Genomic DNA, 18,501 nt, shown 5'->3' on the forward strand with positions numbered 1-18,501 from the left:
AGCCTTGTGACCCTGGGTTAGTGCAGACAGCGGGGACAACGCCCTCTCCCGGGCAGCTACAGCAACAGCTACAGTGCACTGAGCCACGCCTGATTCCCTCACGAATCAGCACACAGGCTCAGGATCAATTTTACACTTTGCAGCCAGCTCAGAGAACTGAAGTGTTTGACCCGAAGTCAAACAGCTGGTAACAGAAGGATAGGATGTAAGAGTAGCTGGCAAACATTCTTTGCGGGAGCTCGCTGGGGCTAGCCTGTTCACCCCTCGCTCCCTGTGGGCACCTGTGAGGATCGTCCACTGTGCTCCGAGGCCTCTGCTGCTGCGTGTATCTAGGCCTGGCCGTGTGGCAGTGGGCAGGCCTGGGTCCCTGCTTCTTTCCACCTGTCCCAAGCTTGGGACAGCGGCAGGCTGGGGCCCTGCCACCTCTGCCAGAGCGAGCAGTTGCCCTGAGACCCGCTGCAGACTTGGGGGATGCCGTGCTATTAGGCAAGGCCGATGAGAAGCCAGCTTACACCTACCTTAAGGAATGTATTTATCGGCTTACAAAGCTGGCAAATCCAGAGGTCGAGCTGGCCCCAGATGTGACGGAGTCCAAGAGCTCCAAGAACGGGTCCGGATGCTTCCTCCCACCTCGGCTTGGCCGCGTCCCTTTCTGCTGTGAGATGGGCTTCTCGCATGTTTGGGGAATGGAGGGAGAAGGGCAGGCCGTAGCTTCAGACAGCCTGCCACCCTGAGGAAGGAGATGGCTCTGTGTGTGTGGTCACAGTTCCAGGGAGGGACGCCGGCTGGCCCTACCGAGGCCAAGTACCGCAAGCCCACTGTGTGTGCGAAGGGGCGGCTGAGAGGCAGGACGGCGAGGGGCAGGCCCTGTGGGAGCTGGCAGCAAAACACTTGCACCCAGCGATGCTCTTGGCAGCGGAAGCAAACTACACGCAGGCCCCATCCCGCGCCGGGCTAGGGCCTGAGGCTGCAGCAGGTTGGGAGGGCCCCACCCCCACCCACACACACGCTGCAGTGCCACCCCACACGCACGTCAGGCCTCAGCGGGCCTTGCTCTGGGCAGTGTGGCAAGCAGACAGCAGAGCCTTCAGGCTGGGCGCTGAGGGCAGATCCTGAAGCCCAGCAGGAGAGTGGCAGGAGGGCAGCAAGTGCTCAGAGACTCGGGTCCCACCCCCGCGTCAGGCCACCCCAAGCTACTTACTTACCCCTCCTCCCTAGTCTCCCCCGTTGCCATCTCGGGGCCCCGCTGGATGAGCCTGAAGCCCATTCCCCCCCAAATCTGGGATCCTGAGTTTGAGGTCAGGGCTGCCGGGCTGTGCACACACAGAACACACCTCTGCTGCTGTCCTGCTCAACACACCCTTGAGGCTGGGAGGTGACAGAGCCATCGCAGGGCACCAGGAGCCCCGGTGGGGGACAGTTCCCAGCAGAGGTGCCTGGGCTCCTTGTTTACCCACAGAACCCAGGAGACCTGCAGCAGCCACACCCTGGGGAGGGGGTGGAGGGCGGGCAGCGGGCAGCTGCTTCTGCCCCCTCTGACTCATCCCAAGGTGGGTTGGCTGGGCCCGCCCAGGCCCCAGGGGAGCTGGGCCTGGAGGGTGGGGTGCGAGGGAGCAGCAGGCTGCATGGCTCTGGCTCCTGGGTGCCTAATTCTCTGTCCGGGTGGAGACTGCTGCTCCTTCCCCAGCTCTGCCAGCTCACAAGAACTTCCTGCCTTCCCAAGCTGCCTGGAGGAGGCGGAGTTGGCAGGAAATTGGTGATGCTTGGTGGGGTTGGGGGGTGGGGGGCGGACCTGTGAGCTTGGTCCAACCTGCTTCTGAGTTAGAGAACCCAGCTTCCTCGTCCAGGGTGAGAGAATTGGGAATACCCTGAGGTGGCTTTACTAGTCCCAGGATGTTAGCCTGTGCCCCAGAGGGTGGGCACCTTTGACCTGGGGTGGCACAGGGCCGTGGGTGCCTTGAGAGGCCTCTGGACCTCTGCCTGGAGGCTGCACAGGGCTGTTTGAACACGTGCACACCTATGCACTCTCGTGCGTGCACGCAGCAAGCACTTAGTCCTCAAGACCCTCTGAGCTCTGGGAAGTCACAATCCTGGCCCCAAGCAAATTCCGGCAAGGGCCGGAAGCTGCCTCCTGAACTCCAGCGCCACTGCCTCTGGTCTCGGAGTGTGGAGGAGGGCTGGAGAGCCGCACAGGGGCGAAGAGGCTCCTGCAGGCCGGGCAGGGAGCTGTGATGGACGAAGAGGCTGGGACCTGGGCCTCGCAAGACAAGCAGAGGTTTTTTCTCTAAGCCAAGGAGAAGAGCACTTGCCCTCGTAGCCGTGGGCAGCAGGGTGGCACCGCCACAACGCCTCACGGACCTGATAAACTCACCCCGAGACACCAGTGACTAAGAAAAGCTTCCTGGGCATTTGGCTGACATCGGTGTTTTTTCTTAGACACAGCTTGTAAGTCATCGCATTCATCCTTTTAACGTATTCAGCCCAGTGGTTCTTAGTACAGTCCGAGTTTTATAATCTTCAGCTCTAATTCCAAAACATCTCTCTCACCCCAAAAAGCAATTCCGTGCCCAGTAGCGGTCACTCCACATTCCCCCCCTCCCCCCGAGCCCCTGGCAGCCATGGAGCTGTGGGTGTACTTGCTCCGGACATTTCACATAAATAGCATCAGGATCCGTGGCTTTTTGGCTGCTTCTGCCTAACACTGTTTGTCCGTGTGGTGGCACGAGTCAGAACTGCATTTCTTTTTGCGGAATAATACTCCACTGTGTGGATGCCAGCCTTTGTCTGTCCATTCACCATGTGGATTATTGGGGCATTTGGGTTGTCCACATTTGGACTGTTACGAATACCACGGCTGTGTGTATTCGTGTGCAAGTCTTTGTGTGCATACAGGTTTTTCAGTCTCTTGGGGACCTGCCTCGGGATAGAATCTCCAGGGCATGTGTTAGTTCTCTGTGTAATTTCAGAGGAACTTCCAGGCTGCTTTCCAAAGCAGCTGCAGCGTTTCACATTCACACCAGCAACACACGAGGGTTCCAGTTTGTGTATCGTCGCCACCGCTTGTTAGCATCTGACTTTTTAATTCTTGCTGTCCTAGTAGACGTCTGGCGGTGGCTCACTGTGGCTGTGATTTTCATTTCCTAGTGACTTCGCAGGAACTGTGCGATTAGAGACAACGCGTGGCAGCAGCGACAGCAGCCTGGCCCCTGGGAGGGCCGTGGAAGGCACGTTGCTCTGTGGAGCCTGATGTGGATTTGCTCATTCATTTATCCACTCAGTAAAATGTGTGTGGAGCACTTGCCACGTCCCAGGCACGACGCTGGACCACCAGACTTGGTGGTCGATCTGGGAGACGTGGCTCCTGCCTCGTGGAGTTTACGTTCTAGTGGATGAGCTGAGTCTTAGTGGCTAGTAACTGCGCACCTGGCTGCCTACGCCCGTTACAGCAAGTCCTGCAGGTACAAGTAGGACAGGGCTTCCAAAAGTTCGTGGAAATGGAAGTCAACAGTAAGTTTATTTTGGTGCAAAAAAATTTTGCCATTTTTTCACAAGATACATTTTCTAGGAAGTTTTTCTAGACCCCAAATAACACTCAGAGAAGGATCGGGCAGGAGCCTGGCCTGCCTGAGAGGTGAGGAGAGCCTCGCTCCGACGCTGCCATTGGGAAGGTCCCAGCAGGGCGCCTGCCCTGCCAGAGGGCCGGGGCTAAGACCACCGCAGCCAGAACACACACAGGTGGCCGGGGAGGACTCGAGGGGCCTGGTGCCGAGAGCACACAGCACTAATGTGGTGGCAGAGTGATGGAGCTGATTTGGCTGCTGCAAAGCTAACAGGTTTGAGAAGGCAACCATGTAGGCCGATCTAGAGTCCAGGGAGGAGGCAGACAAGACCATGGCCTGGCCTGGGGGAGGCAGGGGCAGGGTCTCTTGGCGAGGCCAGGGGTTGGGTGGCTGTAGGGACCAACAGAGGATGAGAAATCAGAGGTGCCCCTGGGTCTTAGGTTTGTGCCTTGGTCCCTGGGGGGAGGGGACTGCGGAAAGGTGTGGTTGGGGCAGGTGAGGGGGCCGGTTGTGGATACATTGAGTGTGGGAGGCGGGGGACCATCCTCACGGAGGGTGCAGGGTGCGACCAGCTCCCTGACTCAGAGTCCCCTTCACTGGCGCGCCTCTAAGCCCAGGGGCCACAGTGAGGGACACCGGTTCGTGGGCCAAGCAGTGTAGACGCAGGCTCCAGGGCCCCCGGCTGCTCCAACAGGCCCCCAGCGTGAGCACCTCCGCGCGGTGCGCAGAGTTCCCGCGGTTGTGGTTTGCTCACCAGTGAAGCTGGGTCTGTGGATTCAGGGAGGCCCAGCCGTCCCAGAGGAGGGGCCTGGGGGCATGTCCCCCACATCCTCCCTGCCTAGCTCCCCCTTGCCCACTCTGTGCCCTGCTCGGCCACTGACAGCTGGTGCAGGCAGAGCAGGCTCTGTGCGTCCCAGTGCTGGGGGCCTTCAAGAGCCACAACATGTGTGTGACAAGCCCAGGTGTGGAGCTGCCTGTTGGAGTCACTGCCATCCTTCGCTCAAGGGGGACAGCAGTGAGGGCCGGCAGTGGGCAGCCTCTGCCCCCAAGGCCCCCAGAGGGAGCCGTGCTGGGGCTGCAGGTCTGGGCACAGCTACCTGTGGCTGAGCTGCACCGAGGGCCTGAGGCCCAGTCCTGTGCGCCTGCCTCCATCAAGCCCTGGTGCTGACACGTGCTCTGAGAGGGGCCACACAGCTCCAGGCGCCAGGAGCCCCAGACCACGCCTCGACGCACCCTGTGACTCCAGACAGGCCCGATGGATGCCTTCCCTGTCCCTGTTCCTTCCTGGCAACAGAAGCCGAGGGCAGGACAACCTCAAGGGTTTCCGTAGCAAGGGAACTTTAAAACTGACAGGCGTGGTGCCCTGGGCCGTTGCTCTTCTCATTCCCTCTCCTAGCGCCCCGCTTCTCACTGAGCCAGAAGCGGGACAGAGCCTCGCCCGAGGCCATCTCTCCCCTCTGGCACACGCGTCCCAGCTGCGGCCTACAGTGGAGCCCAGGGCAGAAGGCGTGCGTGTGTGCGTGCGGCTGGCTGCTGGGCTGCAGAGGGGCAGGTGGGGGCCACCCTCGCACTGGGCTTTATCAGCGGCCAAGCGCACAGCCGCGGAGCTGTGTATACACTAGCAGCCCGCGCTCCATCCGTCTCCCTAACGTCTAAACACCGAGGGCGCCAACTGCCTGTCCCCGGCAGCCGCCTCCCAGCCCTCTGGTTGAGGGGCGCCGTGGAGACCCCTGCCGCAGGAGCCGGGGCCAGCTGAGACAGGAGGTCCTGTTAGAGGCCACTGGTGGGTGGGAGTGGGGGCAGCCAGCCCTCTCTGGTTGCACAGCCTGGGGTATTATCTTCCAGGTACAAATTGACACTTGGGGCAAGAATTTTCTGGAAGCCATCCCTGATGGGAGGGTAGAGCTCCCCCTATTGTCATCTCTCAGACACATCTCATGGGTCAGGTTTGCGGTCTGGGGTAGCCTGGGACCCCTGCCTGGCTCTCACTCACTTCTCACATCCCAGCTGCGCTGCCTCTTCGCCAGCAACCTGAAGCCTTGCCTCACGCCTGAGCTGTCCAAGGCCTGGAGGCTCCCTCCAGAGGCCACAGCTGGGGGCAAGGGGGCAGCAGGGGGCTGTCCACATCAGGAGAGAGGGGATCCTGGGTGCTGAGGGAGGGGAGACATAGTGGTCTCTGCAACCTTCTTGCAGGTCTTGGAGCCGGTCCAGCCCTGGGAGAAAGGGGAGAGTGGAAGCTGGGGTGGGGTGGCCCCCCATCTCTCCAGCTGATAGGAAAGGCCAGTGCTTGACAGATGTGCTGTTCCCTAAACCCCACTGCCTTCCGGCCACTCCCTGCTCCGCTGTGAGACGGCGTCTCCCTGCTGCACCGCACCCGGTCTCTATTCCCCTCGGTACACATCAGTGGGCCGTGTACTTGCATTGCCACACCCGGAAGCACAGGACGAAAGAGGCAGAGGGGCCCTCCACCCCCACCTCCCCACCCCCCCCCCCCCCCCAGAGAAAGCAGCTTCTGCTGTCTTCTCACCCTCTCGGAAAAGGAAGATGGGAAAACCTGCCTGGACTCTGGAGTTTGGCCCAGAGCGGGGTTGCGGGGTCGCATCGTGCCGACCAGCAGAGCTCACGGTGGCCTCCTGTCTGCCTCGTTGGCCACCAGGAGGGACCTCCCCCGCCCCCAGGCCTCCCCTCCCCAGTTGTTCCTGCGGCCGCTGCCCCACTGCCAGCTTTGAGTTGGGGCGTGCAGAGCCACGAAGGCGGTCTCAGTGGGTCACTGGCCATGTCTCTCGTACCCTCAGTGAGCACCACCCTGTCATCCTGGTCGGGGCACGCCCGGAAGTGCAACGAGACAGCCAAGTCGTACTGCGTCAACGGAGGCGTCTGCTACTACATCGAGGGCATCAACCAGCTCTCCTGCAAGTAAGTGAGCGCCGGGGGCGGGCGATGCCGGGCAGTTGTGGAGGCCTCCAGGAAAAGCGGGTTGCAGGCCACTGGCAAGGGGTCCCCAAGGGTGTAGGCAGGAGTTCTGCCCACTTCCTAGCCCTTGCTGGAACACAAGGAGGCGCAAGCTCTAAAGGGCCCTGGGGCTCCTGCGGCCCCCACCTCCTAGGCCCCTCCCCACCCAGTCTCCTGACGTGCACACTTAGGTAGGTACAAGTAGGACACCTAGGTAGATGGGGCTGCCACTCTGTGCCCTGGGCACGGGGTGCTCTCCCCGCCCCCACTCCCTGCTGCTCCTCCCTGCCCCAGCTCTCAGAACTCTCCATGGCCTGTTCCTGATGGATGTGTCCTGGGCCCCGGGCCGAGCACAGCTTCCAGAGCCCTTGGCAGCTGGGGGTCCTGCTCCTTGCAGTCTTGAGGCGAGAGGAGGGGTTTGCCCAGAACCCAGTGCTGGCCTCAGATCTCACTGCTCTCCCTGCCCTGCTGGCCCCCAGTGTCCAGATAGGCCCCTGGCCTCTTCTCCCAGTGCAGAGCCAGGGTGTCCCCAGCAGGAACTCCAAGGAGCCTAGAGACATCCCACCATCACCCCCAGAAAACAGGGCAGGCAAGAGCATGGCCACCAGGAAGGGTTTGTTCAGGCCCAGGCAGATCCGGGCAGCTGGGCCCACGGGGCCTCTGACAGGTCCTGTGGTGGGGATGTGAGGAGGGGCCGGGGAGCTGGCAGAGGGCAGCACCGGCTCTGGCCAGGCCACGGGAGGGCTGGGAGGGGCCAAGCGAACAGCTTGGCTGCTACAGCTGCCCCATCCCCCAAGCATCTGGGCAGAGGCTACCAGAGGTGTGGTTCGACCTCCCTGGGACAAGGTCACATCAGCACCACCTCTGACCTCCCACTCCAGACCTTATCCCCCTTCCTGGCTATAGCCTTCCCGGGAGTGAGAGCCTGCTGAGGGGGCCAGGGCTTTGGGAGACCCCCACCCCCACCCCCCCACACCCAGCCCCGGGACCAGAGGAGCCACCTCCTTCCCACTCCCCCTCAGTGCTGGGGCAGCACTGGGGCTCCAGCCCCAGCTGGCCTCCTTGGCTGGCTTCCTCCCTGGTGCCCCCTTCACCTGCTGCCCTCTGCTTCCCGCCCTCCCCATCCCCACCCTCAGGGGACAGTCCCAGAGCAGCAGGTCCACACTCAGCCCCACCCCCACCTCCAGGAGGCTGCCACCGCATCCTAGCCCCTGGGGAACACTCTAGCCCTGAATATGCTCCCAGCTCTTCAGGACAGACCTAGGAGATGCTTACAAGGTCCTGAACACCTGCCAGGGACGGCCCCGCCCTGCAGCTCCTCTCTGCCCCCACCCCACACATAGGCCAGGAGTTCCTTCTTCCTGCCTCCTCACCCTTGAACCTCAAAGCGTCCAAAAGTGGCGCTGAATGGAGCCCTGGCTCCAGGCAGGCGAGGTCACAGCCCTTCAGCACAGGTGCCAGGGCAGAGTGGGGTGATGGGGGCCCAGAGTATGGTGTGGGAAAGGGGGTGACGAGGTCTCAAGGTACCCAGAGGGCCCTGCCAGCAAGGCTGCACCCCTAGGGTCCTGGGTTCTGCCCAGGTCATTGTGAGAGGAATCAAGGGTGAGAGCCTGAGCCATTGCCAAGACAGTGCCCTGCCTCCCCTCCCCAACCAGGACAACTGGGCCTCACTGCTTAGAACTTGGCACCCAGAGCTGCCACCTCCCCATCTCACTTTTCCTGAGTACACCCCAGCCAGGGCTCCTGGAACCGCCTTCCCCGACTCCGACGCTCGGCGGGCGTGGGTCCGTCCCTGGCAGGTCCTCCGAGCTGTGCTGGAGAAGGCCGGGTGGGGGGGCAGGGCAGAGCCCAGCGGCCACTCTGGGGGCGGGCGAGCTGGGGGGGACGGGGGGCAGGCCTCTCAGGGTTCCTGATGACACCTGATGGAACAAAAAGGAAAGAACTTAGGAAACGGAACTCACGTCTTACCATTTGTGCTGTTTGTTTACTTTTTATTTTGATTTTTTTGCATTTCCGCTTAGCTTGGATAATGAAACTACACTGGTCAGTTTCATTCCAGTTTCTATAAAAGTCAGTTTTCCTTCCTGGTTTTCTTACCCTCGTTGTTGTGTATTGGTTCCGAGCCCCGCAGGCCGTGTCGGGAAGCAGCACCCTACGGCCCTCCTGTTTTTCTGGAACTCAGTGCCAAAAGAAACAGGGTCACTGATACTGAATTTGGTTTCACAAGAGAAAACTTAGGGAGATTTGAAAATGGGGGTTCAAACCCAGGTGACCGGCCCCCGTCTGGCCCAGACAGGGGCCGCTGCTTTCTCCTCTTGTCTCCGTGTTTGTTGAGCACGGTTGGTGCGTGACTCTGGGGGACTGGTTCAGGGGATGATGACAGAACAAGACTCTTTCCAGCCCTGTGCACATACCAGTGGCATGCCTCCCCCCCATCGCTCATCCTCCCCCACCCCACCCCACCGCACCCCATCTGCCTGCTCACCCTCGCCACATCTCCACCCCTGCCCCACCAACAAACGCAGAGACCCCCACTCCCTCCAGGGGCCGGGGCACACTCTCATCCTCCATCCTCCCCTCCCCGGGAGAGGGCAGCACACATGGCATTATCCCCAGGCTACCAAAAGGAGAAACTGACGCCCGGGAGGCGGGCTGGGGAAAGGGGAAGGCAGAGGCCCTGACCCCTCTGTCGCCCCAGAAGCAGCCCGTGGGCTCTCCTCTCTGCCCCCCCCCCCCCCCCGCTCTTCTCCAGCGCTGGCACAGCCCCTCCCAGCATCACAGCCAACGACTCGGCCGGGAAGAGCTGGGAGGCTGCTGCCTGTCGCCCTCCTGATCCATCCTCCATGTCCCTGGCATTCAGAAGATCCACCCTTGTTTGAGTGGAAACCGCCAGCCAAGCCCCTAGCTGAGTTAAGGCTCCCATCCTGGGGCTAGCTTATAGAGGATTAGGTTCGGCCACCCCCAGAGCCTTCTCTAGGGAAGCCCCAGCTGGAAGGCAAGAAATGGGAGTGTCCAGGAGCCCGCAAGAGCGAGTGCCCCACAGACCGGCAGTGACTCAGTCCCTGAGCCCCACACTCACAGAGCCCACCCGAGACTTCCACCAGTGGGAGAGCCCACTTTCCCAGAGCAGGAAGGTCAGGACCACAGTGTGGCATTACTCCACACTTGCATTGTGGGCCATGTCACTGGTGTCCTCTGGAGTTGTGCAGCTTGGTGGCAAAAAGATGAGCATACAGGCTGGGTGTGTGACCAGGGACGTAGGCATGGCATTGTCACTGGTCCCCTGGGACAGCAGCCCTGCTTTTCAGCAGTGGGAATTAAGTTCCCCTTCGTCTCCTCCTGCCCCTGCACTCACCTGTTTTCTTAAACACACACACATTCACATATACACACTCATACACGTTCTCTCTCACACACACACACACACGGTTCCCTGACTCCCAATGCCCGGCTTATCTCAGATATTGGAAAAATCCCTCTTTCTTGTTCCCCTGTGGATTCCAAGAGTCACATCAGGGACTTCCTGGGTCTGTATCCTCCACCCACAAAGATGCTACTGTTCAGAAAACCACTTCTGCCCGCACCTTCCCCATCCTGAGTGGACATCAGTTTCCAAGAGCTGAGTATGGCCTGGCCCAGTCAGGAGTCCTCAGCCACTGCCTCCATCTTCTTGGATGGGGCTGGGGACGAGTGCTGGGGCCCAGAGACGGAGGCGTTGATAAAGGCTGCTGAGAGCCACCCTGTTCACCAGGCCTGCGGGCCGCACTGCACCCGCCGCCTGGGCCAGGTACCCCTGCACTCACTGCACCACCGCCCCCCCCCCCCCGGGAGACCTGTCCAGGCCCAGAGAAGCTCCAGCTCAGCCACGCTGCCCCCAGCCAGTGGCCACCACCCACTCCGAGGCCGGCTGGTCCCCGGGGCTGCTGCCCACTTGCCCTGGAGAAGTCTAGCCAGGTTCCTGCCGAGCTGAAGCCTCTGCCCCAACAGGACACGGTGCTGCTCTCGGCTCATTTCCTGCGAGAGAAGAGGCAGGGACAACACAGCCCCAGCTGTGAGGAGGGAGACTTGAGCGTGGGGCATGCTGGCCCTGCCCCACAGCTCTTCCTCAGGGATCTGGCCTTGCTGGGGTTCAGAAGAGAGCACAGGGTTGGGAGCATCCCCCAGAAACCTGTGAGATGGGGACTCGCTTGAGGGCAGGGGTGGGAGGGAGCAGCCAGAGAACAGAAGGCCGTGGGCCACGGGGCTCAGGACAAGGTCAGGGGCACGGGAGAGGGTAAGTGCCTTGCAGCAGTAAGAAAGGCACCATGAGTGAGAGAGGCACAGGGCAGAGCCTGGGCAGTGGTGGTGCAGGCCCCAGGGCCAGGCTTCCGGCTGGCCCCTGGTGAGCAGCAAGTTTCCAGGGTCCCCCGAGTGCCCCTGCTTTTCGCCCCACATGGTTCTTGCCACTTGAGCCCACGTTCCCTGCCTGCTCTGGGAGGCTGGTAATTGCAGCTCCTCCCTGGCTCTGCCTCTCCCTGCTGAGCCTTCCCCAAACTGGGTTCTGCAAGGGTTCCTCTAAAGACACTTCCATGGTCAGACACACTTGGGGTGCACTGCAAGGCCTAGCTCTTTGCTCCAATGGACTGCTCACAGCCTTTGGCACGCTAATGTGCGAGAGCCCTTGGAGCGGGTTCCCCAAACGTGTTTGGCCACAGAACACTCCCAGAGAGAACAGGCCCCACAGCTCCCAGCTCCCTTTGGTCACGGACACGCAGTCCGGGGACAGGATTCCCCTTGGAGCTCTCCAGGGCTGCGCCACAGATCAGAAAAGCTGCCCAGGGTCTCAGGGGGGACAATCCTTTAGTAGGGTCCAGAGGGGTGGCTCCCAGCACCCCGCCCACTGCCTGCCTGGCCCAGGGGCTGCTACCCCGGCTCCCTGGGGCCACCAGGCAGGTAAGAAGGCAAGGCTCAGCCCCCAGCAGGGCCACTAGTCAGCACCCCCGTCTCCTCCCCACACTTCCCCACGTCATCTTCCTCCCTGCCCCCCACCCTCCCTGCCACCCATGGAGCCACATGTGGTAGAGAGAGCCACGGGGCGGTTTCCAACCCTGCGCCAGCCCCAACCCCGGCCCCTTCAGCTCCGAGAGTGACCCCAAGTGCCTGACTTGGTTGTTCTCATTCATCACTGTGCACTTTGACTTCTAACCTGAGCCTCGCGGATGATGCCAGTTTGTTCTGTGATTTTTCCCCTTTTCCTTCTCCAGATGTCCAAACGGATTCTTCGGACAGAGATGTTTGGAGAAACTGCCTTTGCGATTGTACATGCCAGATCCTAAGCAAAGTATGTTTGAAGATACAAACACGAGTCCCTGCTCCTTAGGAAGCTTCCGGTGCAGTCCCCCAATGTAGGGCCTAGGGCCAGGGGTGTTGGTTGTTTTGATCTTTGGCTGTTTTTTCTTTTTCTTTTCTTTTTTTTTTTTTTGTATTTTTGGTTGGTTTGTTCTTTTGTTTTGTTTGGCTTTGTTTTTCATTTTTGGCCTAATCCTTGGGTTTAAAGTTCAGGGCTACAGGTAAGGGGCACAGTGGCCAGGCCAGTGCAAATGGTAACGGTGGCAAGGAACCCAGCGGGCACTGGCAGGAGCCTGTGCCGGGGTGTGGCGAGGCCTGTGGCTTGCTATCCTGGCTCTCTCTTTCTGGTTTTCTTTCTTTTGGTAGGTGTCCTGTGGGATACACCGGGGACAGGTGTCAGCAGTTCGCAATGGTCAACTTCTCCAGTATGTCTCTTTCTTCTATTTCTTCTCTTCCCTGGTGACTGGCAGTCCCCACCGTGGGAGGGATGGGGCCTGGCCTAGCGAGCCTAGGGGGAGGGGGGCCACAGGGGGTATCCTGGGCTCCTTTCAGCCCAGGGCTCCCCGCAAGCCTGTGCAGAGGAGACCGAGACCCCCCTGCCGCCCGCAGGAACCCCAGCTCCATTCAGGCTGTGCTGCCTGGGCGCAGCGATGCCCACTTTCCGCAGCGGTAGACAGGCCGCGCAGGTGCGGGCTCCTCCGCCTGCGTCCGGACTCAGCCTGGCCAGAATGGAGCCCTCCCCTGCCTCTAAGGCCGCTGGAAGGGGCCGGCTGTGGGTGTGTGCCTGGGTGTGCTGATCTCGACAAAACCCGGTCCGGCCAGTGTAGGTTGCTTGCTTTTGGGTTTGGAGACCTGGACGGGGAAGAAAGGAGTGGAGCGAAGCAGGAGCCAGGGCAGTGGTTTGATGCCAGCGGCGTTCACGTGGTCACAGGGTGCGGAGGGGCTCAGCGTGCGTGGCAGTGCGCAAAGATAGCGGACAGGAGGACGCGGGGAGAACCCGTGGCTCTGTCCAGGACCATTCCAGTCTGACTCCCTATGGAGGACTTCATTCCCCTGCCTTCTCCCTCTTTGGAGGTTGGCGTTTTCTGGCTTATGCAGTTTGCTTTAAAAGACTGAAAGGAAAAAAAATTGAGCCCTGCGGCCCGAGGATGCAGCCCCGAATGTTCTAGGGTTTTATCTGGGGCCTAGGAGCAGTTCCTCCACGAACCACCAGATGGAGGTGGAGAGAGCAAACAGCCGCTGGCTGGCCGGCCCCCCTTACCCGCCTCCTTGGAGAGGACCGGGCTCCTGCCCCGCCCACCCCACCACCTCCTCCCTGCCAGGATGTCAGAGTGTCAGGTGATACCTGGAGGTTGGGAGGCAGAACTGTGGGAGACGCAGTGTTTTAGGATAGTCCTTAGTGAGAAGGGGCTCTGGGGTTTGGGGTCTTGAGGTGGAGAAAGGAGTGTTCCCGGTTCCCACTCAGACCACAGCATAAACTGGAAAATTCTCTTACCCCTCCAACACAGGAGAGGCACGGAGACCCCAGGACTGGGAGGCCCATGGGCCCCGCGGGGCACTTTTCTTCATAGTTGGTGGGAGGCAGCGCCCTCCCCAGGCAGCCATGGGGATTAGGGCAGAGACTGTGAGTGGGACACGTGGCCCAGCAGAATTCTCTGGAACCTGGCTCTGGGAGAACGTCCAAGTCAGATCTAGACCTGTGTGAAGCAGCATGGGGCAGGAGGGGACTCGGGGAGTGAGGCCGAGCCTTGGGCCATGTGAGAGGCGCTGGGGGTCGTGCTCCTCTCCACCCGCCCTCCGCTGAGAGCCTCCCTGGCGTTCGGGACTGTTCTGGACGGGGAGTCCCAGCCCAGCAGCGCTCCGGAGCTCGGGCTGCTGTCCAAGGCCTCCCTGCCAGCTGGGCTGCTTCAGCCTGCAGCTCAGATCTGCTGTGTGAGGGTCAGCAGGGCCCCGGGAGCCCAAAAACGAGCCTGCAAATGCAGCCCAGGCCCTCCCGCCAGGGTCATCCGTCCTGTCACTCGTGGCTTTTTGCGAAGGGTTGATGCACTTCCGGCGCTTGTTGGAGAGCTCCAGCAGGCGCTCCCTGCAAGGCGGCGAAGTGCTAGCCTGTGCTTGCAGGCTCTGGGTCCCCACAGATCGGAATGAAGATGCCAGCTGCAGGGCTGACTGGCTTGAGGGGCCTCACTCGACGCCCCTGGGTTTGTTTTCTCATCTGTGCAGTGGGGTTACGCCCGTAGAGTTGCTAGCGTGGGAAGTGAGTTAGGGCTTAGTGGGGAGCCAGCCACACCTGTGAGGGGGCGAGACAATCCCCTTCCCAGCAACAGCCCGACCTGTGAGCGGCAAAGGGTCTGACGGCCACAGCTTGCGCACTGGGCACCTTCACCAGGTTACCCTTTGCGGGGACCAAGTCAGGCAGCGTGTGCTCACGACCGCTCTTTGAAACTTCCGCTTCTCCCACTGACAGCCTCTGCACGCAAACCGAGACCCAAAGCTTGTCCACCTGGGTTCTCTCCTGTGGACGAGCACACACATGCAGACACAAAGCACGTGCTCGCCCTTGCACACGAGGAGCACACGCTCACAGCGGCACTCGTCACTGCCTCCTTGCCCGGGTACCTGTGACTGTGTCGTGACACATGTTGAGGAGGAAGAATGTGTATGTTGTGTAGTGAGCCTGGCCTGGGCGGGAATCCAGCATCAGGTTGCCGTGGTTACCAGTCAACATGCAAGTTTCTGGCCAATCAGACCCTTCTGTGTGTGACTCAGTGGTGCCACCCCCCTGCCCCCGGTGGAGTAGCAGCCGGGGCACATGATGCGTGGGAGTGTTTTCTTCACTGGGGAAGACTGCCCAGGGTCACTCAATCCGTCCTCACGCTGCCCCCAAGACTGCCTACCTGAGTCTCTGGCCATGCCCTGTGACCTCACCCATCATCTACCTGCCACTGGTCCACCTGACGCAGTGCTGGCCTTGACCTTGAACAGCAGGCCCACGAGGAGTCCTGGACATGGTGGCTCCCACCATCCAGGCTCCAGAGGAGTGATGCAGAAGAAAACCCCACGAGGGTTTTGGGAGGCCTGCCTGCCTAGGTGGTTGCTGTCTTCAGGAATGGCCAAGCAGGCCTGCATAGAGACTCGATAGGCAGGAATAGCTATGGCTTAGCTCTAGAAGACCAGAGGCATGGCCTCCAGTCTGCCTTCTGCCTCAGATTTGCTGTGTGACCTTGGGAAGGTGTCCTGGCACTGCTGGTCCTGGCTGCCTTATGACCTGGTCTGAAAGTGGGGCCCAGACCAGCTCAGGGAGTCTTGTCCTCTCAGTGTTGCAGGTGCTGAGGTCGAGCCAGGCTGCCCTCTTTGAGGGGAGCGTGTTTGGCTATGGAAACAACGCGCACATGCTTGCACTTCCCAAGGGTCCCTGGGCTATAGGTCAACCACTCAGTGAGAGCGTCCCCAAGGACTGCTGGGTTTGTGCAGTTGTCTGTGCGCTCGGCACAGCCGGCCAGTCTCGGGAGGTCCCAGGGAGGAGTACACAGCTTGTCCCTATGGCACCTTTGTCCTGCCCGCAGGCACAGTGAGGCTGCAAAGAAACAAATGTCGAGATGGCTCCCCAGCCTTGGGTTACCTAGAGCGCACAGAAGGGCTGGTGTTGGAAGGGCAGAGACCAGTGCTTTGCTGCGTGGTCTCTGCGTGGCACTGGAGAGTCCAAGCCCCAGGCTCTTTGGCCAGAGCCACACTTACCCTCTGCGCTTTTCCAAGTGTAATGAACGCCCTCTGGATGGGTGGCTAACACGCACAACTTCCTGCTGACTGCCCCTGCTCCCCACGTAATGTCAGGCCCGCACCGATCCGGCCGAGCTGTGTGTGTGCAGAAGCCAGAGGCGAGGCAGGTCCAGACCTGCTCCCATCCTCTGCCCCTGCACAGTCACTTGTGTTGGGTGAGGAAGCGGAGCCCCTGTGGGTTAGCCACTCCTCATAGGTAGCGAGGGCTGCCACGGCGACGTAGGCCTGCAGACGGGGCCTGGCTGCTGCACGGAATGGGAGGGGGTGAGCTTTTGCAAAAGACGGCTGAGATTTCTGGGCTCCCATCCCAGAGGCTGATTCCACGGGTCTGGAGGATTCTGACGCCCAGCCAGGTCTGTAAACCTCCCAGGACCCCACAGCCAGGCCTGATCCTCGTGTCACAGATAAGACTGAGCCAGAGATAGCCTCGGCATCTCGCAGGGCAGCACAGCAGGCCAGGGCGTGAGTATCCACCGCGCAGGGCCCTGGCATCCCACATTCCTAACGTGGCTACTTCCGAGATGGGCTGTGGTGACCGTGGGAGGGGCTCGGTGTCCTGCAAGTGAACCTGCACGTCTCTGAGTTGCAGCTTGTGCTTCTAAGTAGGAAAATCGGGCTCAGGCACCAGGGCCCAGCCCTGTGGCCTTCTGGGCTGTTGGGGGCTTCAGGTGGAGGCCAGGCCAGCTAGGGACACGGGGCCGGTCTGTGACCGCAGGCCCTTGTTCTCACTAGAACAGAGGGCCACCGTGCATCAGCGAAGGGAACCAGAGAGTGCTGAGGGCCTGGCACTGAGCTGAGAGGAGAAGGGGGACCCAGGGACCCCCGCCCCCACTCAGGCACATCTGCCAACTGCGCCTCTGCCTCCCCGCCGGGTACTAACCCCACGGCTCACCCTCGGAACCTGCCCTGCCTGCTGATTCTAACACTGCCTTTCTCTGCCCTCTTGGGCTCCCAGGGACTGGGTGCCTGGAGGAGCTGGGGGGGAGGGGACAGTACTAACCCGCTCTCGCCTCACAGGCTGCCTGCTGCTGTCTCTAGAGTCCTGACCAACGTCTCTCTCTCTCTCTCTCTCCCCCTCCCCCTCCCCCACCCTATCTCCCTCCCTCCCCCTCTCGGCCGCCTCTTTCTGCACTGCCAGAGCACCTTGGATTTGAATTGAAGGGTACGGAACGTCTGTGGGTCACTCAGCGCCATCCCCCTAGCCTCCAACACCAGTTTTCTTTCCAAAAAATGAAAAAAATTTAAACCTCCCCCAGGCCCCATCAAGATGTGCTGGCGTAAACTAGGTTGACCCCGGGGGCAGAGAAGCCCGCGAAGGGCGGGGTGCCATGGGCTGCAGGTGGTGTCCCCGGTCCCCTTGGGGTGCCCCAGAGGGGAGCCTCGGGCAGAAAGACACCCCTTCCCATCGGACTGCAGTCTCCTGCCTTCTCCCATTTCCATCTCCATCGCTTCTCACTCTTCACTAGGCTCGTAGCTGATAGCTCCCTGTTTGTCTCTGCCCCTGCCTTGTGAGTCTGCATCAGGCCTGGCCATCTGCTTAAAGCTGTCATTCTCTCCGTGGTCTGTCCCCAGGATGACAGGACCTGCAGGACTCTGGGTTGGGCTGGCCTCTGGTGCCCACCCCTTGTCCCCTGCCACTAGTGGCTCCTGCCATCTGGCGCCTGCAAGACTGGAAGGGATGTTGGGGGGTTCGTGATGCCCTAACCCTGGCTTTGTGCAGGCATTATGGCAGGAGAGGAACAGGGGTGAGGCCCCTGTGGGCCGGGAGCCTGCAGCTATGGGAGGTCCCTCACTGTGCTCAGGAGCAGCTGGAGCCACAGTCCTATGTCCAGTGCCTGTCTGCACCTGCTGACTGTTGGGGGGCAGGCAAGGGGCAGAGGCTCTGTGGGATCTGTGGTCGTGCAGGGCTCACAGGGGTGAGTCTGCAGATACGTGTGTGTGTGAGGGTGGCATTGGGGTAGACATGTGTGCACTGGTACGTCTTGGGGCAGGATGTGCGCGCACAGAGCAGGCGCTGGGACATCTGGGTTGAGGGCAGAGCTCCGTGCAGAGCCTTGAGTGGGTGCGTGGAGCTGTGTGTCTGTCCATGAGGGTAGCCTGCACACACTCTCAGCAATGCCAAACATCTAGCAAGCACCAGAATCTAGCACACACAGTCTGGAAGCCCGGGTGCTCCCCGTCATGGCAGAGTCAGGCGACAAACAGGGTAGTGACTGGATGGTGACCAGGGTGGGTGGCTGTGGTAGCTAAGTGGCCAAAAAGGACGTGTCTCCCGAGGGGACAAACCCAATGAGCTGAAACCTAAGGAGAAGTAGCCAGCCCCCAAAACAACGGTGTGGGGGCTGCTGAAGGTGGAGGCGCAGCGAGCGCAGGGGGCGGGGAGACAGGACCGCAGCAGAGAGCCCACGGCCGACACCAGGGGTTTTATTCCAACTGCAGTGGGGAGCTGCTGTCTCCAGGCAGCGGACTACAATGGTCTGCTCTGTGGCTCTGGACAGACAGTAGCCCTGTTGCGGGGCAGGGTGGGGAGCAAGGGAAGTGAAGGTGCCCACCACCAGATGCGAGGGGCCTCAGCTCGGACTCATTTGGAAGCAGTGGAAGTGAGGGGCGTGGTCAGACCCAGGATCTGCCTGGAAGGCAGAGCAGAGAGGATCTGCGGCCAGGTTAGGTCTCAGGGAAGGCCCGGAGAAAGGCAGCGACTCAGAGCGACGCCAAGGTTTGGGGTCTGAGCAGCAGGAAAAGCAGTGGTGAAATGTTGGGGGGGGGGCACAGAGCAGGTGCGGGATCGGTGATGCCCTCTGGCCATGATCCTTGGGTAGAAGTGGCACTCAGGAGAAGACGGGGGGGGGGGGGGTCAGAAACCTGAGTGTCTGCATAGGGTGGC

The 18,501-nt window shown here is 61.0% G+C and overlaps 1 protein-coding gene across 5 annotated transcripts in view; it reads left to right on the plus strand.

Annotated features, from left to right (window-relative positions):
- Positions 1–18,501, plus strand: part of NRG2 (neuregulin 2) — a 265,355-nt gene that overhangs the window by 238,620 nt on the left and 8,234 nt on the right. For 4 of the 5 annotated variants that reach the window (XM_062189030.1, XM_062189032.1, XM_062189033.1 and 1 more), the window contains 2 exons: positions 6,356–6,476; positions 11,756–11,832. In XM_062189030.1, coding sequence (XP_062045014.1) covers positions 6,356–6,476; positions 11,756–11,832 — 198 coding nt within the window. Of the gene's footprint in view, positions 1–6,355; positions 6,477–11,755; positions 11,833–16,755; positions 16,780–18,501 lie in introns of all 5 variants that reach the window. The other variant, XM_062189034.1, reaches the window with a different exon arrangement.

The sequence above is a fragment of the Lepus europaeus genome, chromosome 4 (assembly GCF_033115175.1).
Source record: "Lepus europaeus isolate LE1 chromosome 4, mLepTim1.pri, whole genome shotgun sequence".
NCBI classification, from domain to species: domain Eukaryota; kingdom Metazoa; phylum Chordata; class Mammalia; order Lagomorpha; family Leporidae; genus Lepus; species Lepus europaeus.